The following is a 23,981-nucleotide window of genomic DNA, read 5'->3' on the forward strand; positions in this document are numbered from 1 at the left end:
GAATGCTATGGGGAACTTTGCAAATAATTCACATTTACAAAGAAGAAGAAACTGGAGATTGAATGGAAATGAAATGATGGTGACATCCAGCTGAAAATGTCTTTGTTTTGTGTCTCTTCTGTAGTAGCATACATTTGTCATCAGTGTCAATCCGATCACTTCAACACGAGTCATTGAAAATACTCTCCTCATATGTTTTCAGTTTTAACTATTGGCAACTTTATTATATATTGCCAATCAGTGAAATCATAAGACCATGCCACATTGCGGGTTAACTATGGGCAACTTTATTGTATGTTACCCATCAATCTCTATGTGATCTGCCAACAAAATTCGGGGGTTTGAAACATAAATTTGTACATGAACTAGAACTTACACTTGCATTTGTTATGTAATAACATTAGACAGTGGCCCTCAGAGATAACGTCACCCTCAAACAACGGAGAGACAGCACGGTCTCCAGCTGCAACCCACAAGTTGCTCACATGGGGACCCATCGGGTAAATGGATGGATAATTTTTGCCTCAATCCTCCCCTTCTGTGGTGCAACTGCTATGTGCCTATACCTATTCTACATATGAGGCCTATCTACAATCCTCCCTTCACCCAATTTGCTATGGATTAACAGTGTAGGATAGGCAACCCCCTCCCCCCAGAATGTAGGGGGGGATTCCTACCCGTCCCCATTGGCGATCCTTGTATAGCTCACTGTAGAGGAGGTGGGTGGGTGGGGCAGCGTTGTCCAAAAGAATGGCATGAGTGGGGAGCACTCTCTGGCTGCTGACCCCACCCACAAAAAGTCCCAGCCAATACTTTTTTCTGTTTCTTCCTTCACTGGGAGGGATCAAAGCACTTCCCCGCCCTCATGCAGGAAAGGGATTTTCTCAGTAAACAAAATTAGCCACATGCTTTTAAAAACATATAAATGCACTCTTCTTTCTCCTTGTGTAAAATGCCACCTTAATCAATGATAACTGAGCTAAAACACAACATATTGTGCTGAAAATGCTTCAGGTAACCAACTCACTTTGAGACTCCCATCAACCAAAACAGATAGAACATATGTTAATGGAGGTAACAAAAATAGTGCTTGGCTGATGCCTCATTGAGTGCTCACAACAGTCAAAAGCCGACAATAATCCATTTTAAAAATGGATCTTACACATTTACTTTGTGGTTGACATGTTCAGCTCAGAAATACAGCAAGACCACTAACTGCAATATTTTTTTTATTTTCAAAGCAAGACTTACCTATCTCTTCCTGTTTCAGTTTTAAACATTTCATCACAATAACTCATGCGCTTTTCTGTGGTCACATAGATTTTGGCCTCAGGATAGTTGTCCACGGTTTTCTTCAGCATGTTGTACACAATGCCACTGCCATCTTTCCTCATGTTTCTAAAAGGTCCCCAGATGACATAGATGGTGTTGTTTGTTTCCCTGAAAAAATATTCAGAATTCTTAAGCAGAAGCGGGACGCTAGTGTGGGATACAACTCTTATTGTTGTCCGTTTCCCAACATCATCTTCATAGCCCCTGGTGGGAGCGTTGTTCATCCTCCATATACACGATGACTGGTCAATTTCATATCCTACTTTCTGCTGGGTCATTTGTCCTGAATTTGAAATAATGGCACAGAGATCACAGTCCAGTTGTAGAGGCTATGGGGAAAAGAGAGAGAGAGAGAAAAAAATAAGATGCTATTCTTTTTCCATTAACAAATTAAACAACATCATCATTAGATATAGATGTTCAACTATGACCGAAAGGTTGAAATATTCCAAGAGATCACTATTTTAATGCAGAAGGAGCTCATCTGTGTTTGGACAGGTAGTAGAACTAGAGGAATTGGGGAGAATCGTACACAAAAAATTCTAGGATGCTTTGATGTATGCTAATTTTGCTTCTCTTTAAAGATCATACAAGTCATTGAAACCGATATAGCAATCAAACACCATAACAATCATATTTATTTATATCCTACCTTTCCTTCAATCTGTGAATCAAGATAGCTTACAAAATAATTCACAATTGCAAAACAAATATAGTTAAAAATTTACACCAAACAAAACTTTTAAAATAATCAAACAATTGATAGCACTGAATTGCTAAAACAGAATATTAAAGATAATAAACATAAACAACATAGTTCATGAAAACCCTTTTCCCCCTAAGCAGTCAGCTCTCAAAACTTAACCCAAGGATACATGAACATTAGCACTATTTGAATAATCACATGCCTACAAAAGGACAGGAAGGAGTGTACCAATCTAATATCTATAAAAAGTGACCTACATAGCCTTGAAGCATCCATGAGAAGGTCCTCTCCTGTGTTGCCATCAGGTGTGAAGGTGATGTGACAGTGAGAAAGGCCTCACTAAAAGTCACAGGCAGATTCAAATAGGGAGATAATGGTTTTCTAGAAAATCTAGACCTGAGTGGTATAGGGCTTTATTGTTTATTACCAGCACTTTGTATTAATTGCCAAAAACAACATATTTTATTCCGTGCTGGAGCATGTCAGTTGTGTGCCTGAACAAAGAGGGGATAGTTTGAGCAAAGAGAGAAGGTCAACATGAAAGTGAGACTTTGGGTGTTTGATAATTGTAAAAATGAAATGCTAAGAACTATTGACAAAGTTGAGGATTTTGGGGAACAACACTTCTTAGGTCACCCTAATACTGATACCAGGGCTGTAGCCAGAAAAAAAAATTGGGGGGGGGGGGGAGGGGTTGAAACATTTTTTAGCAAATCATGGAGAGTAGTTTGATAACACAACAACAACATTTTTAATACAGTCCAAAGACCCTTATTGCTCCGCAAAAGATATAAGATATAAGGTTTGCAAGGTTAGTAAGGCCAAAAATAGCAAAAAAAGTTGGTTTTTTTACCTGAAAAATGTGCCCCCCCCCCCCCCCCCCGGCTACAGGCCTGACTGATACTGTTATTGTATGATCAAAGCTATTACATACCATTTTTAGATGACATCCTGATTGGAACATAATAAATTAAAATAAAATAAAACAAAGTGCCAGATGAGAAACAAGTACAGATATTTATTAACAGGAGAACAGTGGCCACATCTTCACTGTCATATAATGCAATTTGAAACTGCATTATATGCTCAGTCAATTCATATAATGCGTTTAACTGCACTGAACCACATTATATGAGCCTACACTGACCACATAATGCAAATTCAAACTGCATTATATATCAGTGCAGATAGAGGCTGAAGTTTTCCCTCTATCCATATTCTTAATGAAGACTGTAAATAGATTTTTTTACAATAGATTGTATACATATTATTGTATTCAGTGCTTATTTGCATTCTCCTTCACAAGCTACAACATTTCTTTCTATTAAAAAGAATTGAAATTAACAGCAGTTCTATATAGGCATACTCAGAATAGGTAAATTTGTTTATGCTTGCAGGAAAAAATAAACAGAGTTGTTTAAATTTTAAAACATGTTTTCTGGTTGGTATTATCTTGGAAAATTCTGTTGGCTTCATTTTGGAAACTTTGGAATAGATACACAACATGTAATACATTCTGGAAATATAAAAGTCATTTAATTCCTGATGCATAAGAAAAGAATACATGAACATTAAAACTATTTGAATAATCATTATGTAAGAACTGTGATACCTTTGGAATTAAGAATTTTATAATGATACACATTCAAAAATAGATTTTGTCTGTTATTGGTTTTGGATATATTGTTAAGCTCTTTACCTAGTAATCAATAAGTCACTAAGAATTTGCTTCTTTCTAAGTTCCCGTGTGGATTCCTGAAGAGACATAAACCTCTTGCATATACCATCACTACTGACAGTAGCAACAACATCACAGAGACAGGAAATTATATAAATGCAACAACCACTGCATTTTATTACCATAGTCAACTACTGAACCATGGCACTTGTTGCTACTGAGCTTGTGCATAGCCTTGATATTTTTATTGTATTTTCTTTTTATTGGGCTATAATATTAATTTGCTTGGGGAAAATATGTGCATATTATCATCAAGGGATAAACAAGTGTTGAACTAGAACCACTCAAGCAAGTACTCAATCAGTTTTATGAGAACCTATCTACCCTACCCTCAGTCTAAAAGAAATAAACAGATAGACTTCAGACCATACATCGTTAAATGAATACTTAGCACCAGCATTTAAGTGATGAATATCAACGTGGTGATCGCCTTTGGCAAATACAGTTCCTAGGTGTATTCATAAATAAGGTTTTAATTTCATATTCTGAAGTCTTCCATGATGCTCTGCTTGCATGCGACTGCCATCATGTACTATATTGATAACACATTGTACTTCCTCTCCATGCCATGCACATTAATAGGAGAAAAGGCTCAAATGAACCATCATAGCATAATAAATCCAAACGAATAAATAAATGGAGCAAGCTTACTAACCATCAGATCATAAGTGGATTATATTAATTCATGTAGGTAAACATCCTTAATCAGTTACATTATTCCAGACCAATCCCACTGAAAGAAGTAGTGCCACAATGAGGATTTCACTCTTAGGAGTTAGTCAAAGGCATTACTAAGCTTTTCTATGACAACAGATGGTGAACACATGAAGTCAAGACTCCAACAAAAAAACTATACAAAGGCGAGAGAACAAAGCTAAGAGCAGATCCAGTAATGTCCGAAAATATTAGAGAAAGGAAAATGTTGTCCAAAAGGCTTCTAAAATACTGGGACCATTTATTTATTTATTTATTTATTTATTTATTTATTTATTTATTTTGCTGCATTTTTATACTGCCCCTCTCAGCCCGCAGGCGACTTGAGGTGGTTCACAAGGCAAAAATCAATGCCAACAACATCATAAAAACATTTTAAACATTTAAAAGCATTTACATATCAATTAAGACCATCAATAATAAAGGTGAAAAAGATTTCATGGATATAAACCTACTTTTTGGATATTCAGACTTGAAAACTAGGGTTGAATCCCAGAAGAGGTAACTGAATAAAACTGGCTTTACTACTTAGGTGCTAAAATGATAACATTACATAAAATCCATTTACAATCAGTACTTATTGGCATTGAAATAGACTTTGTTAGTTGTGTCTAGGGATGTGGAAGAATTTAATTTGGCCTACATTTTTAGGAGATCCTATAATATGTAAGAAGACTGTGTCTACGTCTTTATTTTTCTGACTTGAGCTGATATGGATTAAAAACAGAATTGTGTCTCCAGTCCCTAGATGCATCTCCTTACATTATCCAAAAGAGACAACGAATTCCTATCAAGAAGAGGAGCTAAACTGATTATTTCCAAGCACTCAATGCCATTAATCCTCCAACATTTTGTTTGAACCCACGGCATAAAAATAGTTTAGAACTGACAATGAAACAACACACATTCCAGTGAGTCATAGATCCAACAGAGCCAGCAGAACTAAGAATGACAACGGGTGTGCCTACGTTGTAACCAGAAAACATAAAAGGTAATGATAAACTTTTTGTATTTTGCAATGACATGAGTTGTACATTTAGTATGTATAGCTTGTTATTAGTAACCTAGCTGGTTACTACTGATTCCAATGATGCATGCTTCTTTTGATTTCCCAACAACACTTCTGAGTCTGTTCAGGGACTTCCAACTTGCCCATTCTTGGTTTGCCCCTGGAGGCAGACCCTCATGGGGGGGCCATCCAGTTGGAATTTCCTGGTTTAGCTGGCCAGAGGGACACTCCTGCTGTTGTTGGGGGAACATTAAGAGTTGTGGTAGTTCTCGTGAAACTTTTCCTTGATTTGAGTCTACTGGGAGGAGGCTGATAGTCACACAGTCGATGGCTTTCACTGTGTTTAATTAAACCTTATTGCTGTCACAGTTGGCAGCAATTTCTCATTGCACATCGCTGGAAGGGGGGCAATGCCAGCTTATAGAGTCTATCAACAGTTGTAGGTTTGTGATTATTCTACATGTTTTGTTAGTGCTATATTCACTTGCTTTGCTTGGGCAGACTTGTGCCAAACAAGGTGATATGGATACTCAGCAGTTGAATAAGACAAGGCCAGGGTTGATGTTCTTATTAATTTTGAGTCTGCGCCCCATGCACTACCAGTAAGTTTCCGCAGGATGTTGTTGCATGCAGCTACTTTGTGCTTGGTGTTCATGCAGTGTTTTCTATATGTTAGTGTTAATTAATAACACTTGGTAAACCCATCATCATCATCCAATGTAAGAAGGCATTATATCTGTATAAAGTGAATAAATATGGCTCGGAATTTAGTAATCTTAATTATGAAGGAAATCCCTATAGTCTGAGTATCGGTACCTTCATAGTGCCTATCAACTTATGGCAACCTCATGAATTACATAAGGGTTTCCTGTCTAAGAGTTTTGATAGTCTCCCATCGAAGTACTAATCAGAGGACTTTGTTTAGCTTCCAAAATACGATGGCATCTGGTGCCTTTATTTAGGCTCTCACTGAAGTTACTGAATATCTTTTTTCAGAAGCAGCAACAATAGAAAGAGGCATTAAAGATGCTGTTGGTGTTTTAAACTTCCTTAAAGACCAAAAAGGCAAAATATGCCTGGCATACAGGAAGTACACTGCAGTAAATTATTATGTATGCTTGCTTGTTTGAACCACTCATACAGATGTGAGTTTGTGTGTGAAAATTACAGAGTCCTCAACAAGATATGCTAGTATAGACCCTTCTTCTAGTAAAGAGTTCTTTTTTCTTCTTCTTGTCTTTTCTGCTAACAAACCAAAAGCATCCCAAACCTGCAAAAGCTAACCTGTCAGCAGCTTATAGTGTAACACTAAATTGCTAGAGGTGTCTTTGCATGGCTTTCTTCCAGTCATTTTCTTGTGACTGTGGCTTGTAAAAAGATCTCCATAATTAGATGTTTCGACTCTGATTGACTCTGGATGTGTATCAAAAAGATCCATTATTTTTGATCGTCACATATGACACTTGCAGAGAACTTACATTTTAATCTCTACAGAACAACAATATGTTTGACCTTTCCATTTTTCTACAAAAGCTTACGGTCAGGAGACAGCATAATTAAAACGATGAATTAGGACTTGAAAAACAATGTGGTTTCTCTTGCAAAGAGAGAGTTCTGTAATAAAGGTCACTGATCAAGCAGTCCCAATTATTAAATCTTTTTATTTAGCGCTGAAGTGACTCCACAGAATCAAAGGTTATACTATTAAATAATGAAGGAGACCAAGCTGGAAAAGGTCATTGGGAAGACCAACTAGTGTTTTCTAATGGCTGTCATTTGTTTAGATGTGTGTATGGTCAAATGCAGGCAGGGTTTTAAATGTATGTTTCCCATTGCTGGGTTGGGGGGCAATGAATTTGGTCCCAAAGATTAACAGGAATTTCCACTGTTGTTGTTCCCTTGGTTGCAAATTGTTTGCCATTCTGAGTTTTGCATACAAAATTAGTCTCATGATGAGATGATGGGCATTGAGGAAGTTCAAAATTATATCATTTCGGTTGCTACCCTAATTTTTGTAATTTTGAAACAATGAACTATTAATCCTTTTAATGTCTGAGAGGGGAAATTATTAGCAACTCACATCACACATTAATTTAGTCATCTAATTTGAGCTTTTCTTGTAATTATCCAATATGCTTGAATTCTAGCAAAGCAGGTACCAAAGCTCCAGAGAAGCATACTTCATTGTAGAGCTATTTATTCTCGGAGTCATCCAAAATATCACCAGTTTTTTTTCAAGGAATGCAACATGTTTAATGATGCCAGATGGGAATAGCATTTTCCTTGATTTTTCCTGATGTTCTTTTAAGGTCTCTCAAATGAAAAATAGAAAGGAGCCATTAACTATCTGGCATTACTTTTATTTCTTTCATGTACCTTATACCAATGTACCAATGTTCTTGTTAAGGGTTTATATATTTTGAGAGCCACTTTCATGTCTATATCTTATATTTTATATCTAGTATTTAAATAGTATTTACTGCTTATGTATTTTATGAGGCCTGATCATCCATCTCTCCTTTGGGGTCTATTTTATTCGTGTTTTTAATTTACTATGTATTTCTTATTATTTCTAGAGTGTTGTGTTTTTATGATTAAGTATGTGGCATTAATTGTTTGCCTTTTGCTCTGGAAGCCACCCTGAGTCCCTTCAGGGAGAGAGGGAGGGTAAGAAATAATAATAATAATAATAATAATAATAATAATAATAATAATAAATTATATGCTATGCAAACAAAAAGGTATTTTAATTTTCTTGTATTCCAGGAAGAATTAGCCAAGTTCTTTTCACCCTCACATAGTTATGCTTCACAGATCTCTACCTGGGAGCAAAGACTTTTACAGTACAGAAAATTCACCACACTCAAAGAGAAGAAATAAAATGAGATGTTGTTATTTGCCTGAGTGTTCACAAAGCAGACATTCCAATTTAATGCAGCTCTCAGGAGCACTATATATAAATCAGAACCTACAGCTAACATGAAATTCTCACACACACATACACCACAGAGAGTGAGCTGGATCTGATTACTTATGTTTGAATTTCAGTCCTCCGTATCCTACATTTTTAAGCTACAAGTGAATTGGCTCAGGGCCCCACACTGCTAAAAGCATCCCTGCCTTCATAAAATTTAATGTTCACATTCATCAAAATTTTATTATTTGGAAATTATTTAACAATAACCAAATTGTCAGCATGGGTTTCAGTTTCCAAAACAAGTGAAATGTGATGGCTCTTTGCAAGGCAATTCCTAAGAAGTGAATAATCAGAAAATACATTGATATTTTGATGCCAACCATTGTATCTAATGCTCCAGCTTCATTCAGACTATCTGGGATTTTTGGAACAAGAATTCTGATGAACCCACACTGGCTGAAGGAGAGGAAATTAAATCATAGCCTGCTGCTGAAAGTATAATACAGTGGTATGTTTGACAGGGAAAACTCACTAGAGAGCCTGCAAGTGGGTTTTTTTTATAAAAAAAAATCTCATGGGAAAAGTGAATCAGTTTAAAATGGTGCCCCCACTATCAACAAAATTTGAAACCAACACAAGATACTAATCATAGGTGTATGTATATATCCTCTTGATAACTGTTGGGATTTTAACAGGTTGGCAAAAGAAGCTGCGCCAGATATGGCTCAGATACACACACCTTTTTCACAAATTATTTGGCTATATGCTAATACAGGGGTCCTCAAACTAAGGCCTGAGGGCCGGATGCGGCCCTCCAAGATCATTTACGCGGCCCTCGCTCAGGGTGAACCTAAGTTGATGTGAGGGTGATCTGGCTGTGACATCTGTCATCCCATTGATCACCAGGGTTGATTTGGCTGATCTGGCTGGCTAGGCGGATGTCCCCTTCCTCCCTCACTGCTCCAAGGTCATTTACCCGGCCCTCGCTCAGGGTCAACCTAAGTCTGAAATGACTTGAAAGCACACAACAACAACAATCCTATCTCATCAGCCAAAAGCAGGCCCACACTTCTCACTAATAAGTTTATATATGTTAAAATTGTTCTTCATTTCAATTCTTGTATTGTTTTAAAGTGTTTTTGCACGACAAATAAGATATGTGCAGTGTACATAGGAATTCATTCATGCTTTTTTCAAATTATAATCTGGCCCTCCAACAGTTTGAGGGACTGTGACCTGGCCCTCTGTTTAAAAAGTTTGAGGACCCCTGTGCTAATAGATTTATTTCCAGCATTTCTACCCCGTCCTTTTCAACCCCCCCCCCTCCCGGGGAGGGGGGCTCAAGACGTTAAAACATAAAATAAAGTTGTTGGGGTTTCATTCTGTTTTGTTGAGATATTTGGATTTTTAAAAAAATGGGAATCTAATACATTGAAACAACAAAAACATGCAGCAGTACAATGAGGAAATGATGTCAGTGGTAGTTATAGTCCCCTCTGTCCAGCTCAATGCAAATAGCAGCTTTGGATAAATGATTTTCAACAGGGTAGTAAAAGAAGGGAAAGAGATAGACTTCATATTCCCACTATATGTGAGAAATCAGCTCTCACCTCACCTCATCTCACCAGAGCTGCTATTGGCATTTTAAAATAACACACAAATTAAAGATACATTTAATGTCATATGTTTGTTTCTCAACATCTTCAGAGACCACAACAAGTAAGAATCTATACAGTCAGTCTTCTGTATCCACAGATTCTGCATCCACAGAGTCAACCATTCATGACTTGAAAATATATATTTTTAAATGACAAAAAGCAAACCTTGATTTTGCTATTTTGTATAAGGGGCACCGCTTTACATTGTCATTGTATGTAATGGAACTTGTGCATTCTTGGATTTTGATATCCACAGGATGTCCTGGTACCAAACCCTTGGGGATAACAAGGGCCAATGGTGCAATAACCATATGCAGCAGACAAACAATAATATACTATGCACCTAATACTGCCTGTAAGATCAAGTATCTTTTCACTTTCTGGCCAGACCCATAGCTGCCATACTTAACAGTCTACACACAAAATTTAGAAATAAGATGCAAATCAAGTTAATTAACCTTGTGTTGTTAAAGAAGCCCATCTAGTTGTTATGAGCTGCATTTCTACTAACTTCTCCCCAAACTGTAGCACAGTACAAAAGACTGGAATCTGAGCAGTGCATTCAGGTGTGCAGATCGTCTGCAGCTGCTAGAGGGGATGAGTATGCCTTTGGGAGACAAAAATGAAAGCCTGACAACCTGTTTCTCTTCTTAAATGTAACAAACAGTTTCTTTTTCTAAAACAACCCCTAACTTTATTAGGGGATGTTTGCTAAGGAATGGGGAAAAGCAGTGTTAGTTGAAGCAATTTGCAAAAATAAATGGAAACAGGAGACACAAGGCATTTGGAAAAGTCTAGTTCTAGAGCTGGGACTCATTCCAAACAAAAGCTGCATGTCGAAGCCAAGAGGCCATTCATCTTAAAAAGCCACAAGGTTGTTCACATGGCCCTCATTAGTATTGCATGGCTTTCAACAATAATACGCCATTTGAACAAGAAGCACTTCTATCAAATTGGGCTGCAACGGGTGACATAAAAACCAATCAGCCTTCCACATGGGACAGCCACTATCCCCAGAATGACTGAAAAGCTTTTTAAAGACTTTCATTTATTTCTTCAGTAATAAAAAATTACTAAAGTAACAAACTCAATTAGCAACATATTTTAAGATTAGTTTTTTTTGTAAGATTTCAAGAGTTTTTCCTTGTGTGATTATTAGCAACAGAATTATCTATGCTTTAGGAAATAAGCAGGACAGTTTTTTTGCCCAAAGATTCTTTCCTTCCTGTGTCAGACGTATTAGGTTGACAAACAGCCGAAAACACCAGGAGGTAAAATGTCAGTTGCAGCTGAAGGGTACATGGTGAGAAGGAACATACCGTTAGTGTACGGGCTGAATTGTGAATGTTTCTCAACAGGAGAGGACCAAAATAGTTTCTCACTTCTAATATCTTGCAGTGCAGCACAATGTTTGCAGCATACACCATGTAATCCTTTCTTAAAGAGTATACTGCACAATGGAGACCCAATGCCATCCTGAATTCTATCAGCTTCCACTCACCAATAGCCAGCTAGATATGAAGAGCACAAAGAACAGATGTTGTTTTATTGTGTACAACAAAATACAGTAGAAGAGTCCTTCCACTGCACAAACATACATTATTCAGAACTTTCAATTAGTCTAACCATGGAGCATTTTCACAGAGCCATTTCCAACCCCTTAGAGCCATGAGTGCTGCAAAGGCCCCTTTCAACAAATGATTAAAAAAAAAAACAAGTGGAAAAGGGAGAGGATTTGTTTGATAAAATAACAATTTTCTCCAAAATAGGGATGTAAAATGACAAAGATTTTCTGTCCATTGGATAGGAGATTTTTACATGGTTTTTTTTTTTCACATTTGGGCATTTTTTTTGCTGAAAAAATTATAACTTTTTTTTCTTATATCAAAACCCATTATGCTTTCCACAATATATTTTCTCCTCTTTGGTGAGAAAACACTGAATGAAGTTATACTGTGCACAAAAAACAACTGTTCTCACAAAATTCATTTTGTTAATACAAAAAAGGGGAAAAAACCCATAATGATTTCAGTACTTCCCAGACCTTTTGCTCTCAGGAAGAGATGGAAACTGCTGCAGAGGTCAGGAGTGTCACAATATACACAACTGTATATGCATATTTAATATTAATCCCCTGGAGTCATATTTCTACAGTCACCATCCTTTTTCACTTTTGGGCATTGTGTTGCTGAAAATTTCATAAAGTATTTTTCTTTTACCAAAACCCATTATGCTTTCCAAAACATGTTTTCTCCTCTTTGGTGTGAAAACACTGAATAAAATTATACTGTAAACAAAATGCAACTGCTCTACCAAATGTATTTCGTTAATCCATTTGGACACTTTTTTGCTGAACATTTCATGAAGATTTTTTTTCTTTTACCAAAACCCTTTTAATGAAGATGGATTGGGAAGAGCCAGGGGGCTGCAGAAATGGTGTTGGAAAGTTCATACACTAAAAGTAGCCCATGGACTACATATTTCCTAGCTCTGGTTTAAATTTAATGCAATACTCATGGTAGAGTCAGGGGTTTCAGCCCCTAAACTACATCGTATTCTTCTGTGCAACCAAAAACCTGCTGTAAAGAGTTCCCAACACTCAGGAACAGTTTCAAATGGGATTTTCAATGGAGAATGGGGAATTACAGGAAGGAGATTGATCCCCCCCCCCCCCCAAATAGCTTCCATGAGTGCAATGGCCATGTTGTTTGCTGGAATAGAAACATGGTTCCTGCCTGCATGCAGACTGAGAGGACTGGGCTTGTGTCCCCTGTTCCGGCTGCTAGAAGAATTCAACATAATTGCTAAAAGATCTAATCAATGCAATTGAACCACAGCTCATACATGTGACTAGGGATTGTAAAGCTTCTGATCAAAGCTTCTGATCAAATTCTATGTGGGTTATTTCTCTGTAAGCACTCAGTAACTACCATATATATTCATGTGTAAGTAAAAAAAAGTAACCATATTTTCAATTTAGGTAGAGATCAACAACAACAACATGGGGGAGACAGTTGGGGGACACAGTGTTCTCATATAAAGCCTCTACCCTCTGTGGAAGCTATTATTGCACAGCTGTCCTCCCCAACAGCACTTATTTCCACTCTAGTTTGGCCTTTATCTGCTGTCACATTAGTCTTGTGTCTGGCAAGAGATTGCTGAGCAAGGAAAATCCCTATATTTTGATACCTATAATATGAGGTAGGCATTATTTCAGGGAATATTCCAAAGATCCCAAAGATCACTATTTCACACTGTCTGTTGGAACATATTTGGTGATCATCCTCCTTGCCCAACTGCCCCACTGACATACCTCATGGCTATGTTCATCAAGTAGGGAAAATGTGGAAGCAGTCCCCATAAGTAGTCCTTATGTCATTTTGAAGATTCAGGGGATGGGGGACAACAAAGGAGCTTCAGGAGGGCTATTCTCATCTAGCTTACCTGACACTTTAAAATCTCTTTTCTAATTTCCCCCTTCAATTCAAATACTATTTTCATCCTTAGTTATGAGCAATGCATTCTACCTGTTTTAGAATTCAGTTTTAAAGAGGGTTTTAAAACATTTTATGGAGTGTTTTGAATTTTTTTTCATGTTTTATGTTATCCTCTCAACCCAACTACGACTTTTGGAGAAAGCCAAAAATAGGGAAAACACAGTTCCACAAATACTCAGTGAATGAACTGTAAATGGAACCTCTAATTCATTTGAACCTCAACGATGTCTAGTAGAATTATTTAAAATACTTTTGGGAAAACAACCAATACATTCTTTTGCATGCACAGAAAGTGATATGCAAAAATGTTTAATTGTCCTTTTTTTCTGAAATGAAATTAATTCAAACCAAGAATAATGATTGTTATAGTCATATTAATCCCGTATTGTCTTTTAAAAGCTATTTTGCCAAAAAGTAAACCTTAAATTTTCCTGTTAAATTTTATCCTTTTATTACACCTTAACAAGATGTTCAAATGTTATATTTTTTCATTTCTAAATATTTCATCCATTGAGAAAACACATCCATTCCTCTTATGGTGTATTTTTCTTTCCTTCAGGGTCACACTAGAAATGTTGATGTTGATGTGCCATGTATATATAGAAGACTTTAAAATCATGCTTTTCACAGATGCTGAATTTAGCTTCAGGATACATTTGTGTTTATACCCTAGACCTGAAAGTAAAATTACGGTAGATCTGCTTGTCACGCAAGTTAATTAAATGCCGTTTCAGTTGTATGCGAAGAACATTCAATAACATAACATTACGCTGGGGGATGTAGCAATGCCTTCATTAGTACTGTATTCTGGCCATGGTTTGAGCAGCCAGTGTAGATAAGTCCATAGTCAGATACAGGCCAGGGCTACAACAGGAAGTCTGTAAGTCTTCCTTATATATTGGTTGATGTTATAGAGACCCAAACTGTGGAGCGGGGGTCTGGAAAGGTGAACTGTATGAGGATGTGAAAGAACACAAAACATTTCCACTCATCCGTGCCGTCCTTGTGTAAAGCAGAGCTTTCCAAACTGTGATGTGACAAGTTAGTGTGTCGACTGAGTGTGCAAATGTGTTGTATGAGAAACTTCTGAGTCTATGTGAATTAAGCAATAAATTGTATGTATATGTATGTATATGTGTGTGTGTGTATATATATAAATCAATTAATTTCATTAGATATGTTGTGTCTCCAGACATTTGTTTATTACAATGTATGTGTGACCATAAGGAGCCCCCGGTGGTGCAGGGGGTTAAACCACTGAGCTGCTGTACTTGTTGACCAAAAGGTCACAGGTTCGAATCCGGAAAGCAGAATGAACTTCGCTGTCAGCCCCAACTTCTGCCAACCTAGCAGTTCGAAAACATGCAAATGTGAGTAGATCAATAGGTACCGCTCCAGCGGGAAGGTAACGGTGCTCCATGCAGTCATGCCGGCCACATGGCCTTGGAGATGTCTAAGGACAACACTGGCTCTTCAGCTTTGAAATTGAGATGAGCACCAACCCCCAGGGTCAAACACGACTGGACTCAATGTCAGGGGAAAACCTTTACCGTCACCTGTGTCCATATATCCTAATTTCAACCTCTGGTTTGCTAGTAAAGCTGAATTACTGTGTCACAAAATAATTCATGTCTAAGAAGTGTGCATCAACATGAAATGCTTGGAAAGTTCTTGTGTAAAAACTAAAATTATGAGCTGCAGATGGAAGCAATTGACATTTTGCACTACTTTTAGTGTGAGGCCAATACGACCTGATAAAAATTCTACTTAACATAAAATGATAGTAATAGCATGTTCTCCAACATTACTGTGTGACTAAGCAGATGACAAACTTTATAAAAGAGGAAGAATAGACAAGCCCAGAGAAGTTGCAGCTTACTAGGAAGAGCAACAGCCTGCCCTTGCACTGGAATATGTTAACATGACTCTCCTTCAAATCTGACTCCTTGGGCCACTACATTTGGATGGGAGGATCTACGTTATGCCATAATGCTTCCATGGAGCTTTGAGTAGTTATAATGTGCAACAAGGTGACAAGCGTGAAGTCCTAAATGACTGCTGATTCGTTATAAATAATGAAGCAAAGATAATTTCACCCTGAAGTTAGGCAAAATGCCAAAATGAATCTATGGGAGGTTAATGTGAAAGGAAAATAAACAACCCAAACTTTATGCCCCGAAAGCACTGTTAGCTTGTTATTGAGTGTTTAAAATTAGATTCTCTTTCTCACTATCTGCAAAAAGGGTAAGAGGTGGATCTCAAAGAGAAGACAACACTATCAGAAATGTGTCCCTACTTTTTTTTAAAAAGGAATTCTATAAAAAGAAAATTAAGTTTGCATATAGTTTGCACACCCATGAAGCTATAGATTAGATACAGTACAAAGTATGTTGTAGATATTACATATATGCACATGGATAGCATCAATAATTGTATTCCATATAGTAAGGCAAGGAATACTATGTCAATGTATGTATCTTTTGCCTGTTCTTGTGAGGTCGTATTTATTTATTTATTTATTTATCATATCAGAAGCAAATTGAGAATACAATTAATAATGTATAGAAAAAACACAAAGTTAAAAACTTGACATTATACTAAATTTCCTTTGACCAGAAGCTGGCCAATTCGAGTGCCTCTGGTGTTGCTGTAAGAAGGACCTCCGTTGTGCATGTGGCAGGGTTCAGACTGCATTGTAGTAAGTTGTCTGTGGTTTGCTCTTTTCCATAACAAACACTAAATGCATGAGCAGGTTGTGTGTGTCTAAAAACTATAATTTTCCAATGCTTCAAATTGTTAAACACAAGTTGGGCCTTTTAACACTATTTATTTATTTATTTATTTATTTATTTACTGCGCTTCTATACCGCCATTCTCAGCCCGAGGGTGACTCATGGCGGTTTACAAAATGGCACAATTCGATGCCCACAACAGTACAAAAATAGTTTAAATATTAAAAACATTTAACATAGATTTAAAAAATCATTACAATTAATATCAATAAACATAATAAAAAACCATAAGTCCTCCACATTTCATTAATCAGTCATTGTCCAGTCACATTGTCCAACCATTCTGAGATCAGAGTTTCAAAGCTACACTGTGTTTGGGAAGGCCTGCTCATACAGCCAGGTTTTAACTTTTTTTGTGAAATGTTAAGAGGGTGGGGGCTGATCTAATGTATACTATAGAATTATAACACTTTGATTTCAGTTTTACTGTCATGACAGCATTCTATGCAATGGTTTGCTGTCTGGGGAAGCAGTAAAACTAAATTTCTTTTCCTAAACTGCAAATTCCAGGATTTCACAGTATGTTACTTTTACAATTAAAGTGGATTCATATTAAACAGCTTTTTATAAATGTACTAATCTTATAAAACAGTGGTTCCAAGCATCCTTCAATCACTGCCCCCTCAAAAGAGAATTAACAATGTACATTCATTGATCAAACAGTCCCAGCCAAATATTAAGCAAGTGTACACTATGGAATCATGTGTATGTCTAAAATTTAAAATCAAGAAACCAACCCTCCAAAACTGGGTCAACTTATCTATGGGTCAATGTAAGTACTGTACCTTAATTCTTATCAAAAATAAACCATCAGTAGTGAAAGATGAGAGCTTAAGTCTGTCCTGGAAAAACTTAAAAGATGCACCAATTGCTCTACTCTCCACCATGGCAGTGCTTCTGGGTTTTTTGAATATGTAAGAAAATGGCAGTGGTGACCATGGGTAGCTGGCTCCCCTCTACACAGAATGGCCCTCAACTTAGCCATGGATCATATAAAAATCAATAGTTTTGGCCCCAAAACCTGCCCTCAACATAAACATGAAGTCAGCTCATACATATAGTATTATGAACATTGATACTAGGAACATATAATATAGAACTTAATGCTTGTTCCTTCTGGCCTCTTTTAAACAGAGTATGAGAGTGTATGAAACCAAAGTATGCCTTTCTTATTTATTCACGCCGTGTGTTGCTTTAGTGATTGCCAGCATCATACATGAGAGAGGGAGGCAGGAAGAATCCAAAAGCAAAACACATGGGTGAATGGCACAACATTGGGAGTAGGATGAAGGCTTTGCAGGATGTGAATATGTTCTTGCAGAGCCCCAGGAAGAGGATGAATCACTGCTTCTGACATCTGAAAAATATGGAAGCTTTGAAAAAGTATTTGCTTGCTTCCTTGCTTTCAACTTTGGTTGAATGACTCACTGGAATGTATGCTGCATAGTCCCACCTGGCAAAGAGATGACTTTTTAGAAGTTATGTTATTAGCAGAAATATTATTCTCTGTAGCTCTATATAGTAATAAGCAGCTGCATTCCCTGAATGCACAAGGCATCTTACATGAAATGGTAGTGCTCTATTATGAATAACAGGGTCAGGACCCTCCTTGCATATGAAACTAGATGACAGCATGGCAAATTAGAAATGATTTGGCACTACAGAAGGTTGTACTTGTCATATGTACCCCTCAGGGCCAACCCGAATGATATATTAGGGGAGAAATCATATTTAACATGAATTTATAATTGTTAAAATACTGCTGTGTTGTTGTGGGGAAGCAGATCAAGTCCACAAGGCATATACAACCAGCCTGCCGTATCCATGGATTCTACATCCAAAAATCCAAAAAGCAAACCTATATTTTGCCATTTGATATAAGGGACATCATTTTACTATATGTATATAATGGAACTTGAACATCCACAGATTTTTATATCTATGCAGAATTCTGGAACCTAATTTTAGTAAATGCCAAGGAATAGATTTCTCTCATTCCCTGTTATCTCACCCTGTTCTTAATTGTGAATTGTTTGCAAGTCAGATGTTTGTTATATACACACATACTACATCATAATTCTGTCAAAAATGACAGTCTGAAGTATCTCATAGCAACATTTTTCTTGTAGCAGTGTGGTACAGTAAGTTTTAAAAAGCTATAAACAACACATAACACCAGTCTTAAAAGAGCTGGAGCTGCCAGATTACTTTTGGTTTGAATTTACATCTAAATTGTGATGAAATCCAAAGGCCCAAATGGCTTGGGATCTCTTGTCCAAGGACTGAGGTCTACAGGAAGAGCTCTCCTTTAGGTATCACCAGTGAAGCTATAGATTGAAGGAGCATATGAGAATGGGCTTTCTCTGTGGAATACCTTAAGCTCAGGGCCTAATTGTTGCCAACACTGGTGTCAATCCAGTACCAAGTCAAAACATTGCATATTACCCAGCTTTTGGAGCTTAATTTATTTAAAATGTCTATGCATATTGTCTTAATGTTGTCACCTTTTGAGATGTCTATCTTGTTGTCATGCTCGATGCCTTGATTTAAATTGTTTTATTGTTTTATTGGTATGCTATCTTGGAGAAGGTATATATATTTAAATAAATGAAGTGGGTCAGAGGATACACAATAAGTAATGTGAAAGGCAAGATTCTGCACCCTACTCTCCTCTTCCTGCCCTGCTCAGTTGATTGAGTGCAAAATACCTTTTCACTTTGAAATCGGCTTGCAGCAACAAATGTAAGCTGAGGGCAAAGGGGGAAAGTACGGCAGGGATGAAGACACTGGGACAATATAAATCTGATAGAAACATCATTCACCCATGCTCCAAATGCTGGTCGAATGAGCCTCCTTCTCCTCATGCAACTGTGGTGTGGTAAGTAGATGGCGGGGGGAGGGAGGGATACAATTATGGCAATAGCGTTACAGTTGTAGCCAAGCAACAACCATTAATACAGAGCACTTAAATTATGAAATCTAAACACTTGTTCTATATTCATGACAACTACTTGCAACCTTGTAACACAGGTAATCGGGGTGTGTGGCAAACCCATTGTCCCATGCCCTGCATTGCCCAGCCTGGTAGGAAGCTGATCCCACAGGGGGAAGCATTGACCATGTGGCTTCTCCCCTGCACAACATTGGAAGCCTTCTGTGTTGCTGCCATAGCAGCATATGCCAGCTCTGCTTTATATGACACATAGAACCCCGCAAGTATACATGCATCATGAGGTAGGAGCAGATGGGTTCTGTGAGTTAACTAGGGCTGAATTGGCATATGCTGCCAAAAATAGCCATGTCTGATAAGGTTGTTGGTCATAACTGTGACATTATTGTTGCAATCATAATACTTCAAGTCTATCCATCATTAGGACAGGCACCCAGTTTGGACTAAACAAGTGTATTCAGAACAAAACTGGGATGTACTGTATATCACTTTGTAGAAAGACAGGAAATATATTCCATGGGATGAGAATAGTGAAACTACAAATACAGTGCAGTAGACTGTTATGAAGGATTGTGAAAAGAAACTTATCTTGGATGACAATATATTGCAAATATAAACTATGTGTTTATCCACATCTCCCTTACAGCAAACCATTCAGGCATCAGAAATATTGCCAACTCTACCAAGCTATTATCATGGACTGGTGTAGCATTTTCTCTTCCTTCTCTCCTTTCCTTTCCCTTTCTTTCCTTTCCTTCCTTTCCTTCTTTCTTACTTCTCCAAAAGAGCAAAAATGAAAAAAAAAACTCCTGTGGTGCCTTTCTCACTGTTGGCCCTACTTACACATTCATAGCGCAGCATGAAGGTTATTAAAATCCCATATGTGAAAACCACTCATAGCATGAAGAGATATGAATTGGCATTCCATAGAGATAATGCTATCTAATGGCCAAAACAAGTCGCATGGTTTCATTCTTATTCCGAGTACATTTGAAAAGGGCAAAGCACCCAGCAGTTGCTCTTAGCGACCTGATCAGTCAAAGGCCTGTTTCCTTGTTCTACCTATGCATTAATAAGCTAAATGCAGAGAGCATGGTTCTTATCTTGGCAGAGCTGCCTATTCCCATGATACTTTTCTCTTGTACCCATTTGACACAAACTGGATTAAATGTTGTTTGGGCCATACAGATAGGATGACAAACAATTCCACATGTTGCTTTTCTATCCCCGCTCATTTGTATGTATTTCAAATCAAAATTTAATTAGCTGCCGCTATCGCTGGGACATTCCAGGGAATATACCACAGAGCATGCCATATTTGAAATAGATAATCGTGGCCGTAATTACTTAACCATCATTTCTATGAATGAAAAGGGAAAATACCTTAAATAGATTTACTTTGCTTATGGAAAGCGATTTTCTCAGAGAAGGCAAAAGAACAGACAATATTACCACTTTGTTTCAAGCTGTGTGGAAAACACGGTCTATTACAATAATGGTTTGATGCAGGAAAAGGTCAATATCAGGAGTGGAGCTGAGTGTGACATGGAAACATCATTGCTCTTTGCAGCAGCAGAAGAAAAGAGAGGGAAATGACTTGGGGACTAGGAAAACCAACAGTTATTGGGATGCAAGGGAAGCCAGTAGAGTAATGCACCATGGCAACGATGAATATATGTGAGAATGAGAAATAGCAGATCATGTACAGTGCCAACGTTAAAGGAAAGACCAAAATGAAGGGTCTGATGGTGAAACTATCAAAAACAATCTGGAATGAGCCACAGATGAGTGGAAAATCTTTTCTGTATTAATATTAGTATGCTGTTGACCTATTACCTTTCTGAGACCTTTCTGTTGGTCAGACTTGGGACTATGGCCAAAATTTCAACCAACATACTGCAGAAGTTGTCTATGAGGTTTAATCCTGCCATCTACTCTATGGTCTATCTAGGTAGCTTTTTATGCCTTCTATAACATAGCCCAACAAAAATGTTTCTTGGTGTCCTGGTTTTTAGGTCTGTTCCTGGGGTTATTTGGGGGGGGGGGGAGACTGATTGAGAAAATTGAATTGGATAGATTGTGTCAGCTCTAGTTTCTGACTACCTCATCAGATGGGTGGTTTGCCCATCTCTGTGTGCTGACAGCATGCTGGGGGAATGGACTCTGCCAGAGCCCCTCAAACGATGCAGAGCTACTTCCAGTGGGGCTCCGTTGAGCTCCATGCTGGCAGCATGCTGAGAGGGAGCCCTGAGGAGTTGTGACTAACCATCTCCTAACTGAAGAAGCAGGGGACAGCATGGAAAGAAGCTGGGGATGGCAGAGATATGCCAGGGGATGACAGCCCAAGACCAAAACAGAAAGGGATGAAGCTGAGTGCTGTCCCATGGTTCCCTAACACTGTCTCCCACTGTCCCCAGGCATTTGGACCTCCATGTGATGAGATCCTTAGATGTGCTTATCATGGTTTTCTATAGGCAAATGGCTGGCAACTGGTATATGACACACAAATGTTTTACCTGAAAATGTGGAGGACATAAACACATACACACATTGCCCTGGAATTTTCTTTTTGAAATTACATATTCCTTAATATATTGCATGTAATGTTTTCCCAGTCAGTAAGGATATAAGAAACCGGCATATTATAGTTTGTTGTCATAAGGGTATAAGAATAGCATTGCTGTATCCAACCAAAGGTCCAAATGTTTTCACAGTCTACCTCCCAAAGCGGCCAACCCCTAAAAGTTACAAGCCACTCAGAATCTGGATGATAAGGCAACGTTCTGCTCCCTTTATTACTGTCATAGGGTCTGAGAGGTATATAAACGCTGAAAACTGGAAGATGAATCCTATCTTTAGCCAGTTATAGCCTTTTGTGCCTTAATTTGTCTAATCCCTTTAAAAAACGCTATCAATGTCAGCAGCCATTGCTGCATCTTGGGGCAGTAATATATAAACTGACTGCCCAAAGACATGAAGATGGCCATAAGCTTTAAATGGAATTAGACAAATTAATTGATGAAAAATCCTTTCATGGTTCCTAGTCTTGATAGATGGATACAATTACCATCTTCATCACATTTATGGATCCACATAGTACTTCAGTATGCTAAGTATTCAGCTCATACAAAATTGGGAGGCTTGATTTTACTTATATTGCTGATATTGCAAATTATTTATCTTTTCCATTTTGATGAAGTGGGAACCAACAGTGGGTGGGATCCAATGCTGTTCATTTGCAAATGGAACTTTTTATATCAGTAGATACTTCTTTTTCTTGTATCACCCCCTTCCCATGAGACTGACAAAACCTTTTATAGGTTTCAGAACTAGCTGCAGATCACTGAAACAGCATACCCTACAGATGTCCTGATTTGGCAGGGAGCATCCCAGTCAATTTTCTAATTCAGTAATACAAAGTAAGCATCCCTTATCAGGAATTCCAAAATCAAAAATTGTCCATGTGAGTGGTAGAGACAGTGACATCTTTGTTTTCTGATCATTCAGTGTACACAAATTTTGTTTTATGCACAACATTGTTGAAAATAACAATTTTGTGTATAAACTTTACTGTAAATGCAGCTGTAAAGTTTTCATTTGGAATGAGGTTTAGGTTTTTTTCCCCCAATACCTCTCTGCCTAAATCAGACATGACAGAGAGGGAAGTGGACTTCAGTGAGTTCCTCCTTGAACATGGCAGTTCTGTAGTCAGCCACTTCTTTTTCCAGGGTATTTGGATTGGGCCTTGTGCTAATGACCATTGCTGCCACTGTGGCAATGTGACATCCTTCAGCTCTCAAATGCCTGCTGTCTTAGATCCTATGGAATAAAAGTGGTCATTTCTTTTTCTGTGTGTGATTTTTTTATTTGAACTTTTTAACTTCAATCACAGCTTAGAAACTTCAATCTACACTGAAAATAAAAGACTTTTTCTCCTCCTCCCCCCGCCGGCCCTGACTTTCTCTCCTTGACTGATATAAATAGGTTATAAAACATGAGGAAACTGTTTAAAAGTTCTCTTTCAAGTTTTACTTTAATGGAGAGAAAGTGGTTGCTATGTCTTTCACATCACACATGAGAATCAGTCAAAAACATTGGATATCGTCAACATGCTTTGTTCTCCTTGCACTGAAAAAAACTTTTAGAAAAATTCCTTTCACTTTGTGAGTTGAATCACATTTAGAAGTAGCATCCCACAAAGTGTAGAAACCCTAACTCTCATCAGTAATTTAAGGGAAGCTTGGGGAGGCATTGTAATTTATAGATCAGAAGTTAATGTTGGCTTGCACTATATCTTGCATTTTACTTCACTTTGATGGAAAGCCATCTCCTTGACAGACATCTTATTTAGCTCAAGGAAATTATTTTGACACAAATGCCATGGTGATACAGAAGGCTTTCTAAAAGAATGATGACAAATTCATTGGTAATGACTACTAACTGCAGAAGCTACACTGAAGTTAGTGAACATTCATGTTGAGGGATAAGCATACTGGAAAGAGGCAACAGGATGGAGATGCTGTTGGTTCTTTTAACTTTAAACATCCCAGAAGCATCCCATAAATAGCAGCTGCCATTGCTGTTATTTTTAACAGCGTGCTGGACTAGATAGATCATTGTTTACTTCAACAGAACAGCTCTTAGAAACAGTTGGAATCACAAGTCTTG

General features: G+C 37.7%; 1 protein-coding gene across 2 annotated transcripts in view; it reads right to left on the reverse strand.

Moving 5' to 3' along the window:
- The window catches only part of ST6GALNAC3 (ST6 N-acetylgalactosaminide alpha-2,6-sialyltransferase 3), a 408,376-nt gene that overhangs the window by 160,585 nt on the left and 223,810 nt on the right, over positions 1-23,981 (reverse strand). For both annotated transcript variants that reach the window (XM_060773750.2, XM_067467816.1), the window contains exon 3: positions 1,252-1,661. In XM_060773750.2, coding sequence (XP_060629733.2) covers positions 1,252-1,661 — 410 coding nt within the window. The remainder of the gene's footprint in view (positions 1-1,251; positions 1,662-23,981) is intronic.

The sequence above is a fragment of the Anolis sagrei genome, chromosome 4, assembly GCF_037176765.1.
Source record: "Anolis sagrei isolate rAnoSag1 chromosome 4, rAnoSag1.mat, whole genome shotgun sequence".
Classification (NCBI taxonomy): Eukaryota; Metazoa; Chordata; class Lepidosauria; order Squamata; family Dactyloidae; genus Anolis; species Anolis sagrei.